Source organism: Ostrea edulis, chromosome 3 (genome assembly GCF_947568905.1).
Source record: "Ostrea edulis chromosome 3, xbOstEdul1.1, whole genome shotgun sequence".
NCBI classification, from domain to species: Eukaryota; Metazoa; Mollusca; class Bivalvia; order Ostreida; family Ostreidae; genus Ostrea; species Ostrea edulis.
The window spans coordinates 62,359,307-62,384,740 of NC_079166.1; the positions used below are offsets into that span (position 1 = coordinate 62,359,307).

At 35.4% G+C, this 25,434-nt stretch overlaps 1 protein-coding gene across 2 annotated transcripts in view; it reads right to left on the bottom strand.

Annotated features, from left to right (window-relative positions):
* Positions 1-25,434, bottom strand: part of LOC125677418 (uncharacterized) — a 94,570-nt gene that overhangs the window by 29,440 nt on the left and 39,696 nt on the right. For both annotated transcript variants that reach the window (XM_048915472.2, XM_056158452.1), the window contains exons 15-18: positions 21,938-22,104; positions 17,888-18,007; positions 16,462-16,618; positions 14,585-14,774 (exon numbers count right to left, since the gene is read on the bottom strand). In XM_048915472.2, coding sequence (XP_048771429.1) covers positions 14,585-14,774; positions 16,462-16,618; positions 17,888-18,007; positions 21,938-22,104 — 634 coding nt within the window. The remainder of the gene's footprint in view (positions 1-14,584; positions 14,775-16,461; positions 16,619-17,887; positions 18,008-21,937; positions 22,105-25,434) is intronic.

The following is a 25,434-nucleotide window of genomic DNA, read 5'->3' on the forward strand; positions in this document are numbered from 1 at the left end:
AAACTTTCCAGAACTTGAATGGGAGAAGTATACATTTATTCAAAGATATAATCAGGAAGGACAAGAATGAGTGATCACTCACAGCACAGGGAGTTGTATGTACCACAGATTACAGAATTGGTGGTAAATGAGGGGAATCATTTTTCTAAATGCTTGATGGACATGAGCTCACCACTGGGCAGTCATCAAAGTTAGCCTGTCCCTAAAATCCCCATAAAACTCCCTGGGGACTTCATAATCTGTTGTTAATAGTTTGTGCAACTGATACAAATTTGGAGACTTCCAGAGAGATAAATGCAGTGTCTCTACAGGGACAACACTGTGTTAAGAGCAGATACATCATTCTTTCTTACTTTACTTTGATGAGTCCATTCTGGGATTTTTTTTCCATCCCTATTCTCTCATTTCAATCACCCTTTCCATCAAAATTATCACTAAAAAAATCAATCAATACTCCTGTCCCTAATTAGTATTATTTCTCTTGGACAGGAGTTACCATGCAAATGGTCTGCAGGTGACTGGGAATACATGATGAATGTATTTTCAGAAAATATCTTTGGACTAAATAATTATTACATTAAAGTTTGTAACTGAAACACATGGAAACCCTATTACGTATGTGTATTTCTCCTTGTTATCATCTCTCATGATCTCAACAATCTTAAGATCCCAGATCCTGCAAAAACTGATACCCATCAAAGGCCACAACACAAACACAACATGCAATATATTTTGTCCCCTGAGTGCTCTGCACACAAGACTGGGAGGGGGCAAAATTTGGTAAATGGCCCCCAAGAGTCACATCATAAGGTCATGCCATCCTGATCCAGACAAGATTAGGCAGACCCTGACGAACAGCCAGAAAATGTGACCCTAATCAGCTTCAAAAAAACCCTCCCCAAATCAGCTGAGATGTCCCTCATCAGCTGGCACCCAGGTCCCCTCAATTAAAAACAATGTACTCAGGTCAGTTACATGTGGAATCAATTCCTGCCATTGCCACTATTATAGGAGATAACATTAAGATTGGCCGTTCCCTAAATCATCACTTCATTAAGGGGCACCTGCTTTGCAATCAATCTACAAATTTTACAGTGTCAATCTGACTTATTATTTCACACTAATTGCTGAAAATGAATATTTTCAAATTACTTTGATAAGATAAAATTGGAAACATATCAAATCCATCAGCAATCAACCCCCCTCTTCTCCATTAAAATTTCATTTTTAGTGCCTTTTGCACCTGCATTTTATTCATTATCACATGCATTATCATGCAAAATCCATTTGTGATGCTGTAATTGTGTTGCAAATCTTCCAAGTTTTAACACAGACGGAAGGATTGCTTTGTATATCAAATACTAATGACACAATGAGAAACTGCTACTGCTTTAAGCTGAGTATGTTTCAAATTGGAATGAAACAATGCAAAAAAAAAAAGTTCTCTTAACAGGAACTCTTCCTCAAACTTTGTCAGATCTTGTAAAATTCTTGTCCATCATGTTCACATCTTCTCCTGGATTTTCTGTTGTTCTAGTGATGACACTGCATTAGTTATCAGAGTCATCAAATGTCTGCTTGTTACCCTACATCAGGCTGCAATTAATTGAGCTGTAGCAGAACAAGAAAACTTTCATAATCAGTTATCTTTCCACTCTGACACCGATAACCTTAAACCTGGGGCCTGGTCACAGGGGGCATAAAGAAGGCAAGACAAAGCAGGCCAAACCTCAAAGGCTTGGTCAATTCTGTGTATTGCATCTCACATCTTCTATACAAGTTAGTAATATTGAGTACTTGGGTACTCCATTAGGGGAAGCAGTTCTTCCTTTACGTTGTAATTACTATAAGTTTCTAGTTTCATTTCTGCTCCATCTCTTCTGTCAACTAGGACGCTGCCGGTCAGCTAGTTACATCAGAGAGAAAACAAACACTGGTCTCTCTCATACCCACTAAGCTGATTGAGTCAATAGTTTGATCATTTGTGTCAAATTAAGAAGGAATAATTAAAGGAGATCCACTGTCCCCTTGTTTGTTTATACTGTCAACAGACTCATTAATTCCTTACTAATTTTCTGATATACTGGCTTAATTGGAAATGTCAGGAGGGGCTGCTCTAACTTTTCAACAAAGAAAACAATGACAACATCATCTTAATTTTAAGAATTTCTGGATAAATCCTGTGAATTACATTGATTAAAAACATATTTCCTTGACATAGTCTTGAAAATAATGCAAATTCAGCACTAAGAAGACCCAAACTACAGATTTATTTAGTAATTGTAGGCTGCATTGGGTACACAAGATAAATAATACTATGTGGGTTCAAAAATCACAACTGCATATCATAATATCTACATGTCTCAGAATGATCTCAAATGACAGCTCGTATCATGCACTCACAAACACGTTAATTCATAATTGCTTTTGAAGCTAATTGCAACCACTATTTGACACTCCCTCAACACCATCTTGCTCTTGATCTCCTTCTTTTGTAAATACTGCAATGTGTCACATAGCTGTGTTGATATACTACCATTTCATTCATACACCTAAGACAAAGCTACCCCACTCCTTCAAAGGTCAGCGGTTTACCTGTCTACTTTATAAAGATAAGTTATCTCTCTCCCATTTCTTGCTTCCTGTTCACCTCTGTAGTTAGCCACCCATTAAGTTAGAAGTGTAATAATATCACCTGATGCTGCATATACCCATCTCAAATCATGTAGACCTCACAACACTACATACAAAGAAATCGAGTTATCTGCCCTGTCTTATCATGGATATAATCACTATATATTTCTTTACTGAAATCAGAAAGGTTAACTTCAATATATCTCTCCTAAACATGCAAAGTTGATATCATATATCTTTAGTGGGGACAAAACTTTACCAGCCTTCACAAATAAAAAAAAATCTGGCAGAATGGATATCACCTTCATAATAACACTGTGATAAAACAATAACAAATGACTCCTTGAAAACAAATTACTGCTGTTTATTCAACTCTGAAAAAGCTCCCATCTTTGACACTTGTAAAAAGATCAGTATCTCCCAAAGCCTTTTTCTTCTTTTTTTCCAATGGATACACATTTTAAACCCATTTTACTGTTTTCTTCCCTTTTCAAATTTAAAAAAAAAAAATATAGTGACTGGAAATTAGTGTACATGATTTCAAAAGAGTTGAGTGACCCTAAAGATTTTAACTGTTAATGACAGGATGTTCAGAACTCTGCTATTGGGGCAGCATTATTGTAAACCCAAGCTTTTCATCTCATTCATTGTTTGTGACCAAAAATCCTACCACAAAAGCCTTTCCTCCCCAATGCAAACATGACATTGCACTGGGATACACCAATTATTTATGAAATTCCAGAGTCAGCCATGAATGGAAAATCAGGCCATATCAATTTTATGACAGGTCTTGTTATTAAACAATTGTTCCTTGTGGGGGTAGTGGTATTATGTGTATTGCAGGGGAGGGATTCTGAATACACTAGGATAATCTGGAAAAAACAGATCATTATCATATATACCCTTTGGTATTAGCTAAGCAGGAGCACTGATTCCTCCTTTGTCTGTGTTGATTCTGACTGATAGCCTAAGTTGTATATATTATGTCCTACATTGCGTGAAGATGTACAAAGGCTCTCCTGTTTTTCACTCCTGTCTTTATGACTTGCATGTTAGTAAGCTACAATGGAACCCCCCATTGTTAATTTTCCCCTGTCCTTTCATCAGGAATACCCCCTCACAAGTCAGACCTGTTACTTTCTCCTTAATAAGATTGACAGAACTGCCAGCATCAAAACTCCCCCAGTAGTCACCATGTGCTCCTCCTTTGACCATTACAAACTTATTTATGTGAAAATCTATAAAAATTAATTTGATGATCTGTTTGAACTATCAGTGATCTCATTTATGTCTACGAAACTCTGGCCAACATTTCAGCCTGACATCAGGATGTTGAAAACAAACTGATGAGACCCAGTGACCTTGGCCTCTTTTTACATAAAAGACAAAGGACAAAGTGACTGCATCATTGTCCCATCATAATCATAATATGGCTTTATATCTTATTATTATACAGACAAAGCAAACAGTATTCACTTACATGTATTTTTTCCTATATCATACAAAAAGACCCCCCCCCCAAAAAAAAAATCACTCAAGTTTTCTAACCATTTGTACTTTCAATACATTTTACATTAACATTTCACAATAACATCTTACCAAAGAATGTAGAATTTCCAAAGTTTAATAATTTATTTGTGAAATAATTTGCATTGTTATTTAATAAATTCTCATGGTGTTTGAGTTTCAGATAAATGAAAATTTCATTCAGAATACGTACTAAGCCATTCAAACAGGTATTTTGCTGCAAAATTTTCTTTTGACGTAGTAATTAAGATTAGCTAGCATAAAACAAATCTTTTGAATGTAAACATTGTTATATGTTACAGTTTAAGAATTGAAACCAAATTTTTTATTTAACAGTGTCCGTATTTCATTAGAATACTCGAAGAAATAGAATCACAATGAACTATTGAAAACATGCCACTCAATGTGAATTATAATTAGGGAAAAACCAAACTGACCAAATACTTTTAATACACATTGCTTTATGTTGCAATACTAATTTTCTTGTGATTTTTGTTTGTGGAAATAAACTATCTATCTATCTATCTATCTATATATGTCTCAAGCCTAAAGTTTATTGGAGTTCAACACCCATCCCCACCCCAGTGTACATGACGTGCCCAGTGGATTGTTGATATTCTGTGAAAATGGCATAAATCTTGCCAGCAATTTATGGAATTCTCAACAAACTGTTAGACCTGCTCTTGTCTGTATGTTAATTTTCATTTTATGTACCTGCTCTCTTTCATACCTCTTTATAAGATCAGATTACAGACTGTAGAACAATCACATGACCAGCAGTCTGCTAGCAATAACTGGACACTAGATATATGTACTCCTCTACAATGCAAGATTTGGTTTAGTGGGACATCTGGCTGGTTTACACAAGTTTTACTGTAACAAGTGAGGTATTTACAACAAAAAACGTGTGAAACTGTACAAAGTCCCAACTCTAACGACCATCATATCTGTATCTTGTATTGTTGTAAAAATGTGGATAATGTAAACATCGTAGATTTCCCACTTCTGAAGTCATAACTATTCATTAAACCTCAGTGTACATTATCCTACAATACTAAACATTGTAATGTGTACTGAGTGTGAATTCATGTGACCCATTTAGAGTACACACTCAGCAGCCAAACATTAAAATATATCAATTATGATGTTCTGAAAGAAAACCGGGTGTTCAAGACACAAAGACACGGTAATGCCTTAAGATTACTCATTGCCTATGACTGTGTGTAATCTGCTCTATATCCCTTTTATAAAATGTTCCTTTAGTATCACATCAAACAGCTGATGTAGGTAATGTATGTCCTCATTTGCACATCCATTGTCACCTTTCAAGGAAATCTGATCTCTACCCCACTATGGAGGAGTTTTTTTTATGACACTGCAGTCACAGCTATTATTGTGCATCAGGTACCTTGCCACAGACTGGATGATTAGCAGAGCCCTAGGGATCAACAAGTTCTTGGGCATGTTATTGATACAGTTCCACATCACAGAGAATTGGTGAGAAAACTCAATCTGTCATGTGTATGGATTATAGAGTAACGGAGGGAATTGTGATTGAGATTCAGATCAGCCTAGTCTACCCTGGAGTTCATGCCTTATCAAGACCCCATCAACTAGGGCTCAGAGACCAGCACCGTTCACACGCAATATATCTCCCTAGCCTAGAACCCAAACAAAAGATACAGTCCATCACCCATCCTCCATATCCTGGGTTTATGTAATTTGTTTACCCCAGTGAATCACATCAGTCTGTGACTCCCCCTCAGGTTGATACAAAAATAATGTACCCCATCTAATTCTAATTTCTTTTTTCAAATGCCTTCATCATTATGAACCACATAAGATTCTAAGGTCCCCATTCTAAAAGGTACTTGATGGGGTGCAGCCAAATAAATGGGCTAAGTAAAATGAATAAACACCTGAACTTTGTAACTTTTCACCAGAGGTGTTGAAGTTGTTCATTTTCTTGTGACCTATTCTGATGGCTCCTGCTGACCAAGACATGAAAACATCTCCCAGAATTCAATACACAGTCAATCACACTGCATATAATTGACAACCAGTTAATCAATTTCCTACCCCCTTGTTTCAGAAATGTCTTTGATATCCAGCCACCAGTTTATTTGGAGAGAGTGCATGAGTGCTTTCCCTGGTCAGGCAATCAAAGTGATAAACCAGACCAGCCCTTTGTCTCAACATTCCACACATAAATATTTACTGATCAGGACTTTATTACTCATTTTATGCCAGTTTCACCCCAGCAATTTTAAGGGAAATCAAAGTCACCTTCCCTCTCAGACCAAACACTGCTGATGATTTCCACCCTGGCTCTTCAGATCATCATTTAATTCTTGAATTTCTCCTCATATATTTACAGTTATATTACTGTGTGTTATCTATTTCTCTCCAGGGGAGGGGGGGAGGGGGGACTTAAATGTGTTTACTATGCTTCTAATATCACACTGATCAAATTTCTCAACCAATAGATCCATATTACTTCGTCTTAAAGAGTGATGTTTCTAATTATTTGAGTTTATATAGTCACAACTTTGATCTTTTACCAAACCCACACCACAATGTAGTTCTAATCTACTCAGTAAGCTTGTACACAGCATCTGTGAAATGCTGTGAAAACTGAATATTGTAGAAAGTCCATTTCAATCCTTTGATCAGTAAAGCTCTTCCATGTTCCTCACTAATTGTATGCTGCCTTTATATGATAGTTTTATGGGTAATGTGGTTGTACCCAGTGAGAGGGTTAATATGTATATATATACTTCCACTTCTGATATTATTTGATGAAATGCGGGCTAATGATTGGTGGATATCAGTCGCATGAAGGGAGAATAATACTTACACCCTGTCACTATAATATAATACTTACACCCTGTCACTATAATATAATACTTACACCCTGTCACTATAATATAATACTTACACCCTGTCACTATAATAATACTTACACCCTGTCACTATAATAATACTTACACCCTGTCACTATAATATAATACTTACACCCTGTCACTATAATAATACTTACACCCTGTCACTATAATATAATACTTACACCCTGTCACTATAATATAATACTTACACCCTGTCACTAAATATAATACTTACACCCTGTCACTATAATATAATACTTACACTCTGTCACTATAATAATACTTACACCCTGTCACTATAATATAATACTTACACCCTGTCACTATAATATAATACTTACACCCTGTCACTATAATATAATACTTACACCCTGTCACTATAATAATACTTACACCCTGTCACTATAATATAATACTTACACCCTGTCACTATAATATAATACTTACACCCTGTCACTATAATATAATACTTACACCCTGTCACTATAATATGATACTGAGTCAGTGTCTGTTATGGTGTCATGAATTATCATTGTGATGGTAAACAAAACCAACAAGAGGTACTGTGAGCAATGCTCACTAAGAATACCCCCCGCTTACCCCAATCTCCCAAAGGGTGTTGGTAATAGGTATAAACTACCTCTTTTCTGAGTGTAAAAAACAAATGGCATGACAAACCGAACCATATTGCTACTTCGATGTCCAGTGCGCGTGACCTTTTGACCCCAAAATTGATAGGGAACATTTTCATCCCATGGGTAGTCCATATGTATGATATGGTGACTGTAGGTGGAAAGGATAACGCATTAGAGGCCGGAAACCATATTGCTACTTCGATGTCCAGTGCACTTGACCTTTGAACCCCAAAATCGATAGGGAACATCTTCATTCCATGGGTCCATATGTATGATATGGTGACTGTAGGTGGAAAGGATAACGCTTTAGAGCCCGAAAACCATATTGCTACTTCGATGTCCAGTGCGCTTGACCTTTGACCTTTTGACCCCAAAATCGATAGGGAACATCTTCATCCCATGGGTAGTCCATATATATGATATGGTGACGGTAGGTGGAAAGGATAATGCTTTGGAGCCCGGAAACCATTGCGTCTACAGACGGACGGACAACTCGATTCCAGTATACCCCCCCCCCACAACTTGTTGCGGGGGGTATAAAAAAAAAAACCAACAACCAAAGATATCACTTAAACTGATGGATTCTCCCCAAACTGCATCTAACCAATGAACTACTTCATATGACAAATGACTTGCAGAATGATCAATATCTGTTGAAATACTGTTGAAATGAAGGATTTATATGAGTGATATTAACCTTTACAAACTGACCTTGAGTGACTTTTGTCTAGAGTCATTTGCCTATTACTTATTTATATGATATATGATCAATACCTGTTCAAGAAATGTAAATAAGGAACTTGTTCCTCAGATATATGTTCTGAGTGACCTTGACCTTTCCATAATGACCTTTTTCTGAAAGCCAGTTGCCTGTTACTTATTTGTGTGATATATGATCAATACTTGTTCAAAAACTGTTGAAATAAGGAACTTTTTCCTTATATAAGGTATATGTTCTGAGTGACCCTGACCTTTCCAAAATGACTTTGATCCAAAAGTCCCTATCCCAAAAAATATTTGCGATCAATTACGATCAATTTCTGATGAAAGTTTTACGAAATGGGAACTTTGATATAAACAAAACTTGAAATAAGGAACTTTTATATGTTCTGAGTGATTTTGACCTTTTCAAAATGACATAGAGAGACCTTGATCCACAAGTCCTTGTCTCAAGGAACATTTATGATTAATTAAACAAATTTCTGACAACAGGTTTTCAATTAGGAGATATGAGGTTGGATGGATGGACGGACAGAAACAACAGAGACTATATGCTCCCACGAAATTCTTTGGGGACCAAATCGGTTTGCATCATTGGATGCAGACATACATGTAGACAGACATGCAGAGAGGCAGACTTCCATGTACACCTCTGCATTTATTACTATTGTCTGTGTGATGCATCTTTTACATTGTGAGATACATGTTTATGCTCTAATCTTGTACACCAGTCTTTATGGTTAAATTTAAATATCTTTTTTAAAACTTGGAATTGACTTGCATAGCTGTCAACAATTTAAATTATAAAAACTTTGTATATGTAGACATCAGCTTTGTCTAACCGGGTATGAAATTTATGAACCAGGTATCCCATGCCATACCCAGTCATTAAATGACTATGAGACTATAGTAACATTGATTATAACATCCCCCTTTCACTCAGTCAATAAATGACCATAAGACTAGCAATATTGATTATAACAGGATTACCACCACCCCTCCACTCAGTCAATAAATGACTATGAGACTAGTAACATTAATTATAACAGGATTACCCCCCCCCCTTCCACCCTAGGCATATATGGGCACAAATGTGTAATTCTTATTCTAATCCAAGACATGGGTCAATATGTAACAAGCTGTACTCTCATCCACATTCAGGTATAGTACAAAATCATCTGTTCAAAACTACAAAGGCTGCATGACAACATGGAGAGGCCGTAACCAAGACAATAAGCTATAACCATGACAATAGGTTGTAACCATGACAATAGATTGTAACCATGACAATAGGCTGTAATCAAGACAATAAGCTGTAACCAAGACTGTATACTCTATATATTCTTTCTGATTCCTAAGCATGCTTGGATTCAACAAGTTTTACTGTAAAAGCATATCAATATAATTTACATAATTTGCTAACACTTTTCAGGCTGGCATGATGACTTTTCATTTTACAGACATAAACTTGCTATATGGAAAGACTCACATTGCATGGTTGCCTGCATATTACAATGCATGATGATCTGCAATGCAGACCACCTCCACAATGGAAGAGTACACTTAACCCACGCCTCTCCTCCACCAGAAAAGTGTATTGAACTTTTCAATCAGAGTGCGACAAAAATTGTCAATTTTTTTAATCAGATATTTTTTTCGCCATTTAAATTAAATCTGTACGAGTTATATAATCAGACTTATATCCATCCACATGTGACCACCCACGGGAAAAATTACCGAATCATCTCCCATCAATGTTCCCAATGCATGTACTTACAATCACTGATAACTGATGTGTTGGTTGTGCAAGCAGTATATACTAATCAGTCTAAATCATGTTTTTAATGGCTGCAGCACACCCTGAATGAGTGATTTTATCTCTTAGCAGCTTTATTCTTCATCAGATTTTAATATATAAATTGTATCTGCAGCCAGACTGGGGAGTAGACTAGAGATGAGAGATTATTTCAGATAATATTGCAGATGACTGAATTTAAGTTATATTAAGTTTGAATGTTACTTGTGTCATCTATAGTTCTGGCTTTACTGTACAATTTTCAGCAGGTTTCTTTTCTCTATTAAAAAAATGTTCAGCTCTCATTGTACACTCCTGAGAGATGGCACGTACGGTATTGATAATAGACAGTATGATATCTCTGTGGTACAGTATTGATATAGACAGTATGATATTTCTGTGGTACAGTATTGATCATTGACAGTATATCTCTGTGGTACAGTATTGATCATTGACAGTATGATATCTCCATGGTACAGTATTGATCATTGACAGTATATGATATCTCTGTGGTATTGATCATTGACAATATGATATCTCTGTGGTACAGTATTGATCATTGACAGTATATCTCTGTGGTACAGTATTGATCATTGACAGTATGATATCTCTGTGGTACAGTATTGATCATTGACAGTATATGATATCTCCACATAATTATTCTCCTTTTTTCACTTTTCCAGCAATTTTCCTCTTCTTAAAACTTAATACAAACACAGATAGACATGTACTTAATTGCAGCACAACTAACATAAAAAAGCTAAATTATTATGAACAATACTGGGCAAAGGCTTAATCTCTGCCGTAAAATCTACCCTCTCAACCATTGTCGTACATAATACTCAATGTACTCTTAAGAACTTTTCCTTCATTACACATACACTTATGTATTATAAACTGACATATCAATTTGAAAGGTCAGTAAATATTTTGTTAACATAAAAGAACTTAGGGCGGGGAATTTTAAAATGCAACATATGTTCACATAGAGTACGGAATTTCTGACCTTCCCAAAACCCATGTTTTACATGGACATAACAATAAAGCAATGATGTGCCTGACTGATGCCTCCCCTATCTTCTATAGAAACAGCCCACAATACACAGGAAGTCATCGGATGGACTACTGTAGAAAGTGACATCAATCTGGCCCCCGAGTCCCCGACTTTAAGGCCCCCTGACCAGCCACAATGAAAACTCAAGCTGCTGAGAGAAATTCTCCACATTCTTTTTTTTCAATTCCTTGATGTTGAATGACTGACTTGACCGTCCATTAAGACTTTAGTTTTCTTTTCCCACCTAGAACCCTTCCATAACTGTACAAAAAATCTCCAAGAAGTTAATGATGTGAGCTCCCGCAATAAGACTTTCTCAGTCCTACCATATTAAACGATTCATGTCAATTTATCTCAGTTAGATATAAAAAAAATATTATTTCTATTAAAATTACACGCTTCATGCTGGTTTGAGCTTGACTCTTCCCTTTTGATTGAAGTCTGCACTATCCAATTTCTATATTCTTTCCATTGCAAAAATCTGTGCAACTGAATGTGTGATCTGAATCGTCATAATCAGATACGAAATTTATATACTCTAGAAATTCAAATCAATGATGATTATGTATTTATTTAATGTAATATTATGCTAATACAACAAATTTTAAATATATCCTTCAAAGATTAAAGCATGAGCATGAATGGCATGGAAATATGCACATACGTATTTACTCATTGAATCACAAAAACAAATTTTGATTCTCTCTATTCTAATTTCTGATGATTTCAAGTCAAGATGCTGTTTCTACTGACAAATCATCACAGAAAAGATAAAAAAAAAAAAAGCCCTAGATAATTTAGCTTGCCTCCATGATTAATGAAACTCAGAGACCAAAACTGGCAATAAGAGTTACAGTGCAGCCTAAACAATTACATCTCCCCTGCTCAGCTACCATTTATAATTGCTACAAAAATGACATATCCTTCCTGCCTAAAACAGGAACACTGACACAACTTTATAACTGTATATATTTGCGTTCTGGTCAGTAATTACACCAGCCACTCCTCTCAGTAGTATACAATGGTCCCCTCCAACCACCATATAATTTCTGACAACCTGACCTACATTTCTGAAGCCCCTCAAGGCATGGCCCCCCAAAAACAAATGCAGGACTCAGTGACTGTGTGCTCTGTAAGCCTCTGTCAATAGTCTCTCAAAATCTGCTGACATGGTACTTCTCATCGTTCCACTCTAATCTTTAAATATTTAAACTGTGATTTTCATACCTGCCAGAAACCAGTCATTTTTGTTAAAATTCTTGTTTTGTGAATTAAAAGGAGAAAATGTGAAGTATGAGAAATTGAACCTGATAAGATTTTTGTAGCTCATGGTCAGGTAGTTTCTAGAGAGTAATGCTTAATCTTTATGGCCTGCTAGATGGGCTGCAGGTACTCTCTTACAGACCCTGCAAAACCTGTGATCATATTCTCACACATACAAATCACCCCTAACAGGAATAAAAATAGGAGGAAATTGATATTTTAAATGGAACATCATAAAAGCAATTGGTGCTGTGAGGTATGCCATTCACAAGCCCCGACTATTTGGGCGGCTGAGACATTCCTCCCCGATCACACGGCATTCTCTTCATTCATGACCCAGAGCGCGGTTGATATGGAAAAGGGGGTTTTCTCTCCCCCATAAAACATCTTGGTGATATCCAGGTAACACAAAACAAAACAAAGAAAAATTGCTTAATGGATGCTACCCTCCCAAAGGGAACTCCAAATTTTCCAAATATGGATAATGTATACAAACGTACGGGAACTGTCACTCTGTATGTACAAAGTTCCTGATCATAAGTCTTCAAAAAAAAAATCTCTCAACAATGCAATGGATAAAGTCTTTGTTCTTGAAAACTTTCAAAAGAAAATTCACTTCCTAACAGCTTCTGTTTCTAAGAAATGGCAATAAACGCAACCAGGAAGATTGTTACAGAATATTACCAGATTGCATGGATAAAAAAAAAGACTGTTCAGAATGACACCTGAATTGCATATCGGGGTCCTCAATTTCAGTTTCATGCATTTGAGATCCTATATCAATATCTCCTAACTAAAACACAGCAGGCCTCATTTGTAGCATTAATTTACAGAATATGTAATATACAAGAGATCTCAAGTTCAAAGGTTAGCAAGATACATATTCTAAACTCCTTATTCCAGAAGAGGAACTAATATGATACAGATCTGAGGATCACAGGCATTTTCTTTATCAAAGGCTTGTTACATATGGTCATGAAACAGATATGGTGTAACAGGATTTCCTGTGAATTGTGGCAGCCTTTATTTTCCCTTTACAAATGAGTCCACTCAGCAAGTTTTGGGCTTATGATAATCAACACTTAACAGCCACCATCAATATTTCATAACCAAAACTCCACCTTCCCTATGACATCACATAGTCACAAAGCCCCCGATTTCACTTTCATCTCCACCTGAATAATGATGCATTTGCTGCATACATTTGTATTTACATAAATCCAATTGAGAGCGATATGAATTATATGTCATTAATGTTTGCATCGCTGGAATAAATTAGCATTAATTACATACTTAATATACCTGGATAAGGTAATTCAAAACTTGTTAGAAGAAGAATAACTCTGACTTCATGTACATACAGACGAGACATGTGGCAACTGAAATGTCAGGTGTTACGATTTTTTTTATACGTAATGATAGCTAGCCAACACTTCTCACCAAAATAACACCCCAAACATGACATGTATACCGGGGTTACTTTGTTTTAAAAAATTATCATAAATAATTAATTCTGCAATTAAGTTGTTAGAGTCATAGAATTACTTCTTTCTATTTCAATGTAGCAGGTGTATATTGTGTTCCAAGAGGATTCCTAGAAATCATTTCCAACTGCCTTTTTCTAAGATCCTTCATTAATTAAAAATTTCATCAAGTATTTATAATATCGAATAATGCTAAGTTGTGCAAATCAAGTACTAATGTGCTAATTTATAGATACACAATATGCACCATAGCAATGTAAATACTAGTTCTACGTGGACTCTAAGACATCAAACACATTGGTCAGTTTCTAATATTCGTAACTGAAAATTTTACGATGTAGTATTTTATCAATTTTTGATCATTACTTTTTAGGTGGTTTGTGTTCATTCAGTGGTCTAAGGGAAACAACTCAATCTGAAATCCATTCATTCTACACAACAAGTCAATAGTATGGCAGACAAACATCAAACGGTTGCTACGCTTGACTGGCACCAGAAAAATTCCAGGAAACATCTTTATAATTTTTTTTACAAATATCATAATAAAATAATCTTGTATCTGTGTTGGTGTAAATGGCGATACCTACCTCCCAGAGTCACTTGTTCAACTGTGATGTCGACAGAATCTGGATTAGTCGGTTTGGAAATGAATTCGTTGTCTACTGACAGAGAATTGGAGGGAATTTGAATGGTGGCTTGACTTGTTCCTCCTGTTGACGTGGCGATGGCCAGAGCCTGTTCTATCATGAATATCTCACACCCGCTTCTGTTGTGTTCCTGTGGGGTAGAGCGATTTGATAAAAAAAATTAATATAAATACGAATCAACCAAATTCATGTAAATATTACTAGGTTCTCTAATAGTCTAAATATGGCCAAAATTTCCACTGTAATTTGAAATGACATAAATAGCTGGTGTCTAGATAAATTCGTTAGGGAGGTGAGATATATACAAAACTAATTAATGCGGTAATGAATAATGAATTTAACTATATATGCACATCATAAATACATGCATTTCTTACAATACTCTATCAACTGACCAAATATTATTATTCTAAGCTTAGGTATTTAACTTTAAATAGTATAGGCCACATATGTCAACCACAATCAAATTAAGATATGTTAATCAGCATACAAGTATTGCATATCTATATATATGTAAAAAATCTTATTGAACACATGAAAAGTAAACAATTTTCCACATTTTTTTGCTTTTAGGAAAAAAGTAAAGTGCAACAACTTTTTGATGTCATTATCAAAACATTGATACAATTTGGGTTCAGATGGTTTGATTAAAGTATTTCAAAATGGAAATTACTGATTTTCAGAGAAATCGACGAATGATCAAATTCAGGTCGGGAAATGATTATGGTGATATCTTGTCCTTTTTTAGAATATGAATGGGAATCTATACATCATGTTGATAAAAAGGGATTACGATTTTACTAAAAACAATCTAGCAGTCACTTCCACCCCCCCCCCCCCCCCCCCTCAATATCATGCTTAATCAATCCCAAACATCAACAGTTCTAATACACAGAGACTGGTCTTGAGAATGATGGTGAAATTGTCGTCAGTTAGGTGAAATTTCAGTAAAGTTAGATAATCATAAACTGCATGTAGACAGAGGTAAATGAACAAAATAATCATTCACAAAAAGACATCAAACATTAATGTGCACAAAATGTGTCAAACGGTATGCTTCTGACCAAAGCTGTACTCTATGTTGATAAATTTGACCTTGGCATCTGACCTTCATTTTGCCAAAGAATAAAGCTTCCGCCCTTACATCTGAATTCACCAAATAAAAGTCTCCATCTGTACAGTTTAAAAAGCTTTTACTAGTGATGGGTCGATTATTGCCGACTATCGAAAGTCGATTGTTATAAAGTCTCCCGACAGTGATTATCGATTACGATTATCATAATCAATTAATTTGAAAAATAACTTCGTACAACTTGACATTTTCTTTTATGGTAAAAAAAAAAAAGGGGGGGGGGGGGGCGCTATGTGATTTGAATGAACTGGGAGTTGTTCAAGATCCGAATGATAATAATGTGCCCCTCAGTCACCTTAAGAAATATTTCCACATCCTGGAAAGAACACAAAATTGTCCTTCTAGTCTTCTTTTTTAAATATTCTTTATTTGATTTTAAACAAACTGAATTTTGTTTAGAAAAAATGATTTATATAAGAAAAAAGTTCTCTGATAATGTTTTTGATTAATTAATTGATTGTACACTTTTCATTATATTCGCTAATCCATTATGAAAAATTTAAAATTTCCCATCACTAGCTTTTCACAAATGATAATTTAAAGTCTCATAGACAGATGAATCAACAGAAACAATGACCTCAAATCTTCAATGTCGAGAGCATGATAATCCCAAATTCTTTGATTGTTGTGGAATATATCAACAGATGAGGAATGAGACATATAAATATGCGTTAGTGGATCTTACTTTAAGTAGGGCGTCCGACTTGAAGATGGACCCACACTTCTCACAGACATGAGTCTTGACATCCGAATGCTTTCTCTCAATGTGTTTCCTGATGTCAGTGAATGTATAGCCATAAAACTCGCAGACTCCACATTTGTAGTCCTTTTGACCGTTGTGTCTGCAACAACAATCATCATCGTCCAATGAGTGGGGAATGGTAAGTGCTCCAAATCCCAACTGATTGCCAAACACTTTACAGACTTGGGGCAATTAGGCAATGTACTTATCCAAAGAAAGAGTTACTGACAAATTTTCTCAAATCTATATGTGACCTTATCCTCTTTGGAGGACTCTGAGACTTTCGCTGAGTACGACCCATCCACATATCTCATGACACACCCCCCCTTCCAGTGTCTTCATCCAAGAGGAGAGAATATTAGATAAACTTGATTTCTGAGATATATATATATAAAAATATGTAACCCTTTAATCTTTGCTCAGTTAAAAAACTTTCATACATCCATGAATGATAATAAATGTTCTGATATTGTCAGTAACATGATACAGCCCATTAAACTAGACAGTACTAAGAAATTGCTTTTTGTCTTCTGAGCTCCAATTCAAAGATTTTTTATTTCTAAATGTCTAAGATTAAATAGCTTTGTCACATATATTGCTGCCCTCTAACCTACAGACCTTATAGATAAATATCTATCTGTGTCTTACAACACCGAAATCCTCCTATCATTTGACATGTATAGTTACACAATCACTTCCTTACCGGTGTACATTTCCGATGAATTTATCTTTCACCAATATATCAGATATACTACCATTTGATACACAATGAAGTTACATTTTCACTCAGATATCATACCATTTATAATGGAGTTACACCAAGATATCATACCATTTATAATGGAGTTACACCAAGATATCATACCATTTATCATGGAGTTACACCAAGATATCATACCATTTATAATGGAGTTACACCAAGATATCATACCATTTATAATGGAGTTACACCAAGATATCATACCATTTATCATGGAGTTACACTAAGATATCGTACCATTTATGATGGAGTTATATTTTCCCTTCAAATAATGTAAATTCCTAATTGTATACAAGGAAATTCTTATCGCGTAATTTCGCAAGAAGCATCAGTCGTGAAATAAAAGCTATAATATTCACTTTTACCTTTAAATTGCTGAAATACATGTAAAATCTCTTAATCAGCAGAGCACTCATGAATTCATGTTCTCGCGATTTGATTTGTACGAGTCAATTCGCAATATAAAGTACTCGCGTAAAATAAGGAATCTGAAGTATCCACTCCTTTGAGGTGTATTGCGTTTTATTTTTACGGATATCCCGCCATTGTTATTGAGTTACCTTTCAGATATCGTACCTTTTCAGGTAAAGCTGTGTGATAATACCCTACCTTTTCAGGTGGAGCTCTTTGTTTTTGATATGTCTGAACGCCTTGCCACACACCTCACAGACATGCTTAGGTTCCTCGTGGATCAGAATGTGCTTTGATATATCTGATTTTTCACAACCCCTGCAATGACAATGACCCAGTTGTTTTCACACCAGAACTCTGATTTCAAGCAGTAAAGAGCTGATTGAAATTTTGATGACAAAGTTGCAGACATGTTACACGTCACAAAAAGTGACAGTCGAAACATGATTTACATTATTGAAGCATTTTAAGAAATTCGGTGTGCCTTTCACATGCTAGTCATATCAACCTCATCAAAGTCCCCCGACATGACTTTCTTTTTCTTCAAAGATGTTAAAAAACAAATTCAGGCAAAACGAGAAAGTTTGACCTGAACATTACACAGGGAAATGTATACTGTGTACTTTAGTTTTTTTGTCTGGAGTTTTAAGACAATTCACCTGGTCGAACATGACAGACCTAACAGCACAGGTAGGATTTTTGTTCTATATGCACTGATTAAACAGGGCATCTGTCTGTGGAATTTAGGTCAATGACACTAAAAACGGAAACATCAGCAAAACCTAATGGAAAGATCAGTCAAGGTGTTGCATTATGAAGTGGCCATTGTTTAGGGTTTGACATGTGCTACAGTAACTTTACTATAGATCTATTTCCTTTTTATACCACGATGGCCAAAGCTTTACAGAGAAACTGAGAAACAGTCTGTACACAATTGGACTGTCAATCAAAAATATCAGGATAACAAATTATAGGTTGATATATACATGTATATCTATATCTCTATATCTACATACACAAGTCTCCTTCATCGGAATAAAAATTAAAAAAACTCAAACACTGTTTTAACATATTTCAACGATGTAACCAATCTTCTTCAACATGGTCAAAACATTTCAAAACAGTGTTTATAGAGTTTATACACACACACACACAGATATATACATACAGACACACACACACACACACACACACACACACATATATATATAACAGTGTGCACATCATTGGATTCTGGAATTATTTGAATTTTTGAATTTACAAAACTGTCGGGAAAAAGTCTCTAATCACAACTAATTGACAAGGATAACACTAAACGTTGTGACTAATGTAAACTGGCATAAAATTTGATAATATTATATTAATTTAGCTTTGTGATAATATTATATTAATTTAGCTTTGATTAAAGACTTCCCAACAATTTTGTAGATTTCATGAATTCAAATCATTCTAGAATCCAATATTACACTGTTATACAAATATAATCATATAAACATGCATGCAAGTAAAGTCTTAAAAATTTGTTAAACTTGAATAATGGCCTTCTCTATAATGGCATTGGAAACTTCATTCTATTTACATGTTGTATGAAAAGCCTTATAATTGAAAATAAACAGAAAACCAAATACACAGTTAATGCGTGTAACATTCCAAGAATCGTTCTCATGTAATGGATATGTAAATATATGAGACCAATACGTATAATATGACAATCCGAACAAAGCATAGGTATTAGCGGGGGGCATCGGGCCATTGATCTTCAAGCAAGTTTCTCACTCAACAAATCCTATAATTGATAATAAAGCGGCTGTTTTACCTGAGGATATGGGCAGGCAGACACTGGGGTCACTTCAGTTTGAAATGGGGAGACTTAACCTTGTCTGTGACCAGATTCACTTTTACCTACCCCCCTATCATTATGTTGTTTGTGGGCGGGGCACCCATTATGTGACCCCCCTCTTTCTCTCGGCTGTTCTTTGGTGTTGTGGGATTGGGTTACATGGAGCCTAAGAACAGCACTAAATATGACTCCCCCCCCCTGTAATCTTCTTCAGAGATTGGTATACTTTGTTCATAGCTGAGAAGTTACCATACTAGATATGTCACTGGTCAAACGATGAAAGTTCACTGGCGTTTGTCAATAATGAGAGAGAATTGCAGTTTTGGAGGGTTTCAGTTTCACAACAAAGACATTTTCGGGTCCCTCAGTATATGTGGCAATCAGACTGAAGGTATAATGACTGTGTATGTAAACCCAGAATCTATAATAGTTGTTATAAAGTTTCTTAATATGCTTCGACAAAAATATACAAGTGGTTTCAAATTACATCTATGATTAGACATCAAAACATTCTTTGATATACACATGCATTTCACTGAAGAAATCACCTGAAGTTTGCTGCGACAAGCACATTCAGTGAATTAGATTTACTTGCGTAAGAGGAAAACAATTTAGGAAGATTCTTCTTGTGAAGTTTCAATGCTAGATCACAATGTTAGAGATGTAATCCAGTGGCAAAGTTCTTACCTACTTAAGATGGTGACCTTGACTTTTGGAGCTAAAATGTCCAAGGTCACCCTTTTGTGTGAGACTCTTCTTCAATGGTTACAGTAAAATATTTCCCTAGATTTTCATGTCTAGAGAAAAGATCCCTTAGAGAGGATCAAGGTGTAAAAATGTGGTGAATTCATTTGGAGTATTTTAAATGTACTTTTCATTGTGGGTATGTTCTGCAGTAAAAGAAACGGTTAAATAATCAAAAACCAAAATTATAATTTTACTTCAGTGAAATGTAGTATAAAAATTAAGTTCACAGTTCACAGTCTTTCATTGTTATATATTAATTTAATTTTACTTGTAACACAAATTTGACTTTGTTAACAATCCTTATATGGTATAAACAATGTTGCTGTTTAGTCCCGCTATATGACGTCCTAGGAATGACGTCACAAGACGTTTGGCTGTTCTGTTTCGATTTTGTTGCTATCGTAATATTGGTCCACATCATATAAAATAAACATTTTCTTTATTGTTAATGATCAAATAATATAAAACAAGATTTACTAAAGTAAATTTGGAAAAATGAAAGTAATCATTACTCATTTTATATGACATAAAGAAAGTTGGGAAGTTTAATTTATTTTATGAACACTTTGTGGTTTAATTATGATGCCTAAATTACCCCTACGTAACTTTATATCATATAAAATGAGCATCCTTAAAAATTCAAACTCATGATATTTCACACGAGTGTTCCATGGAAGACAAGTTCTACTCAATATTATAGCAATATATATCAAAGCCACATCTCTTAAAATTATTGAGTTCTAGGGGCCGACAGAAAAACAGACAGACAGACAATCCCGTAATGTCACGTTGCCTGACAGCAAACAAATTTCACATCAAAATTTGAGCTGTTTTCTTTATTACAGCCTTAATACACCAAATTCATCATGTAAGAATGTGTGATGGAAAGTCCTCTTATGCAAACAGGAAGGAAACACACAAAATATCCACTAAATGATGCACAATATCAGCTTTATCTAGGGGGTAGGGGCCTATCCATTTCACAACAAAAAAGTGTATAAGAGAAGCCATATAAATTTATAGTCCTGAACAGTCATACTTACCATTTTATCAGGGTTTTTTTTTCTGTTCACAAGAACATTTGTGGCAGATTCAATACACTATTAAACATACAAAAGTAATATAGTTTTCACTCATTTCATCAATGGATTCCGTCTATGCTTCTGACACACTTTAAAATACAACAAATATAAAGAACCTAGAGATAACTCAAGGTCATATGCAATAAGTTTTTGTCATTTTTTTCTGAAATTGTTATCCTACCTCCTCAATATGAAGAGTTCTTGTATGATTTCTGAAATAGGTTTAAACATATTGCAGTAATATTACTATACTTTGTATATTAATTGGCCTGGTTAGCTCAGTGGTTAGATCACCTTACTAGTACCGAAAGGGTTCCCGGTTCGATCTCCGATTTCCCCCCATCTTTACTAATATAATTTAGTAATATCCATTTACACAACCTTCTATGATACATTTTTACTTGCCATAACCAGGAAGTATTAAAATTTGCTAATTCTGAAACAAACCTGGTACCCTAAGATTTATTTTGTAGAAGTAAGATAGAATGCAAGTGAATTGTACCTGAAATTTCATGAAAAATGATATATTAGGAAGAAACATTGCGTATGTCCAATTCACTCCTAAGAAAATGTTATTACCTATAATCGCAGTGAGGACATTTATAAGGTTTCTCCGGCTCATGGATTCGTAGATGGCGCTTCAAATGGGCCTTGCGCGTGAATTTCTTGGAACACACAGTGCACTCAAACAGAACTTCTGCAGGCATGTGCACCATTTTGACATGCATTTTCAGGATGTACTGGTCCTGTGAAATACATAACACATTCAATTAATGGTCAAACAAAACAAAATATTGCACAGACCTGCTTTAGAAATACTGGCATCAATCAAAATACATCACAAATGTTTCTGTATTTCAAACAAATAAAAAAATTTCATGCTCACTTATAATATTACAAAATTGAAAATATGTAAATCAATTGTTTTCATGCATTTCAAACAACGAATGCATTTGCAGTTTGTTCATTATAAAACCATTTTTGTTTCAGTGATATGTTGTCCATTCCCAGAACAGTGAAACGTAGGCAATGAATGTAAAAATGACTGACAGATTCTCACATAATAAAACACTGAGTCAGTGGGGACTTGGTGTAGTTATATAGTGACTCAGGCTGGCAGATGGCTAAAGGACACACTTATTACAGAATCCGTTGTCTGATAATCTGCACAGATTATCAAAATTAATCCCCCTTATTTGCTGACTCAGCACTAAATTATGTATCCTTGTTGGTGCTAAATGGACTAAAAGCGCAATGCTAAGGAGCCTCCGAACATCGAAAACTATGATCACTTGTTGAATTGCAATTCTTTACAGTATACCTACAATATTTCATCTACAACCTTGTCTCAGGCAACACAGCCCTGTTTATTTTATGCTTTCATTATATTACATGATATTTTTCTCTCTCTCTCTGATTGTTAAACAAACTACAAGATTTCATTTTAATTATTATGATAATATCAAAATGCATCATTATATTGTTTCAATAATAGGTGATCTAGAAATGAAATTAACTGTTACACATTAAATGCAACATGTACACTGAATGATATATATATATTCTATATTTCTAAATAATTAGAAAAAAAACATTAATTCTGTCAATTTCCTTTGTCAAAAAATAAGCATTCATTAATTAGCCATCGAGACACAATGACAGTATATATATAAGCACACCCCCCACAGACTCTAATCTATTCCTGGGTATTGTTGAATGAAGATTTTCGTTTCGTTCCCACACTGAATGGTAGTTCAATCCACCGCCTGTACTGTATCAGACTGAGAGCTAATCTAAATATACATGTTTTACCACAGCAAAACAATAGCACTTGACATATTTATATACAAACTAGGACACGTTTTGAACAGGGACCAAGGAGGGGTAACTCTCACCACCAAGAAAGGTTTTTGTGATTTATAGATACCGGTACATGTAGGACCTTGTGCAGCATTCTTCACCATTGTGACATTACGCCCAGATTGATGATTTCTGTTCACTATTTCAGTAAATACAAAGGTCATCCTGGGTGAGACTGATTCTCTTGGGAGGGATTCTGATGATGCTTCTTTTCTGAAGCACTCAGCTGCCCTCCACACAGGAAGTCATCAGTGTTCGGGGATTGAAGGGAGATGACCTGTGTCCAGTTCAGGTTACGACCCTGTTCCTATCACAATGTTTTTACAAACTTCAATGCACACTTCCTGTTATTAAAAATAAAGCTATTAACATATTATATGGTTTAGAGTTTTAGATATACTTGATAGCTTTGAACCTCGCAGGGCTTCCCCTGGTCGGCTGCTATTTTGTTAACACATTGGTGGCAATAGTGAAAATATCTTTTCCCCAATCTCTCTGTTAATGATCGCGATATCATAAACCTCTAATGCATTTCTTTTTTGTGCCGGTAGGATACCTTTGGACTTATTCAAAAATTCAATTATATCTGCTTCCTAACTTCATATTTTCTGCAATTGTATTAAATTTATCTGAGTTTTATTTCTTAGGGTAGTTTTTATTGAAACTGTATATGTAATCTTTGTACACACTGTATAATCAGAAATCGGTGTCTATATAATTTATATACCGTGTGTTTTGAATCACGTCCCTAACCTTCAACAATTTCATATTGTTCATATTGCATGTCTTTACCCTGATTTATTTGACCTCTTATTTATACTCAGATCTGACACTTTGGATGTTGAGTGTTGGTTTTTAGTGCTCTCTCTTTCTCTCTCTCTCTGGCTCCCATGGGGATCTGGCTTAAAATCGGTCCTCAGTACCCCTTAGCTTGTCGTAATAGGTGACTAAACGGGGCGGTCCTTCGGATGACACTGCCAAAACCGAGGTCCTGTGTCACAGAAGGTGTGGCACGATAAAGATCTCTCCCTGCTCAAAGACTGTAAGCACTGAGCATAGACCTAAATTTTGCAGCCCATCACAGGCATTGGTGATGTCTCCATATGAGTGAAAGATTCTTAAAAAGGGCGTAATCGCAATTCACCTTTGAATTAGAACGCTTTGGCCGATATAGTAATGCGTTGTGTGACGACACAATTGAATATGTTTGTAATACAATTGCGAAATGCAACAGAAACTCTCATTGGTCCATATGTATAAGTCCGCCCAAATTCCCTTATACGGGAGTAGTCAGCATTTGAAAACATGACGGCCAGATGGAAACAAACTTCAAAGGAAGAAAGAGAAAAAGTTGTATTCTTGTGTTGTTGTTTCATAAATTTAATATCAAAAAAATTCGTAACATATTTTCCTACTATACTTGTGTCCAAACATACCTTCAAATATTTAGTAAAACCCCATACGACCCAAAAACTCGATCACTGCTTTTGATGATTTCGTTCGTAGACGTAGCCATGTTAAGTAGTCAGTCAATTCGAACCCGGTTCATTTCCATACTGGCACAATAGCGTCTAGATATGTACTAATACTCCACAAATATTTTAGCTAAATAGTTTAAATAATATACCACCCCAGTCCTATTAAATGATAATTATTCAAATAGCTACACTCACGGCAATGCGGCTTTCATTAGTCATGGGCGGCCGCGCCGGCCGGTCTCCATCTAATGGGCTTATGTAGCATTTTCGTTAATCAAGAGCTTATTTTACCTTTACAAAAACTGGACAAAAAATGTTTCAATTTCTATTAATTATTCGTGTTGATAATAAATGAAGAGCGAATACATAACTTACAACCAATTTTAGGAATAGATACCAATAGCAAGATTTCGAATTGACCGGCTACCTAACATGGCTACGTCAACAAACGAAATCATTTGAAGCTGCGAGTTTTCAGGTCGTGTGTGGCTTAATGAATATTTGAAGGTATGTTTGGACACAAGTATATAGTAGGAAAATATGTTAAGATTTTTTTAGATTGAGTTTATGAGACAGCAACACAAGAATACACCGATTTTGTGACCCGTAAATCGAAGGTTTTTATAAGAGGTGGATCTTTTCAGAGAGCTATGTACAGTTCTCCAGCTACACTGAATCCGCTCGAGAAAGTGGGCGGGCTGTAATCAGCCAATGAAAACTCTTGATGTATTACATCAA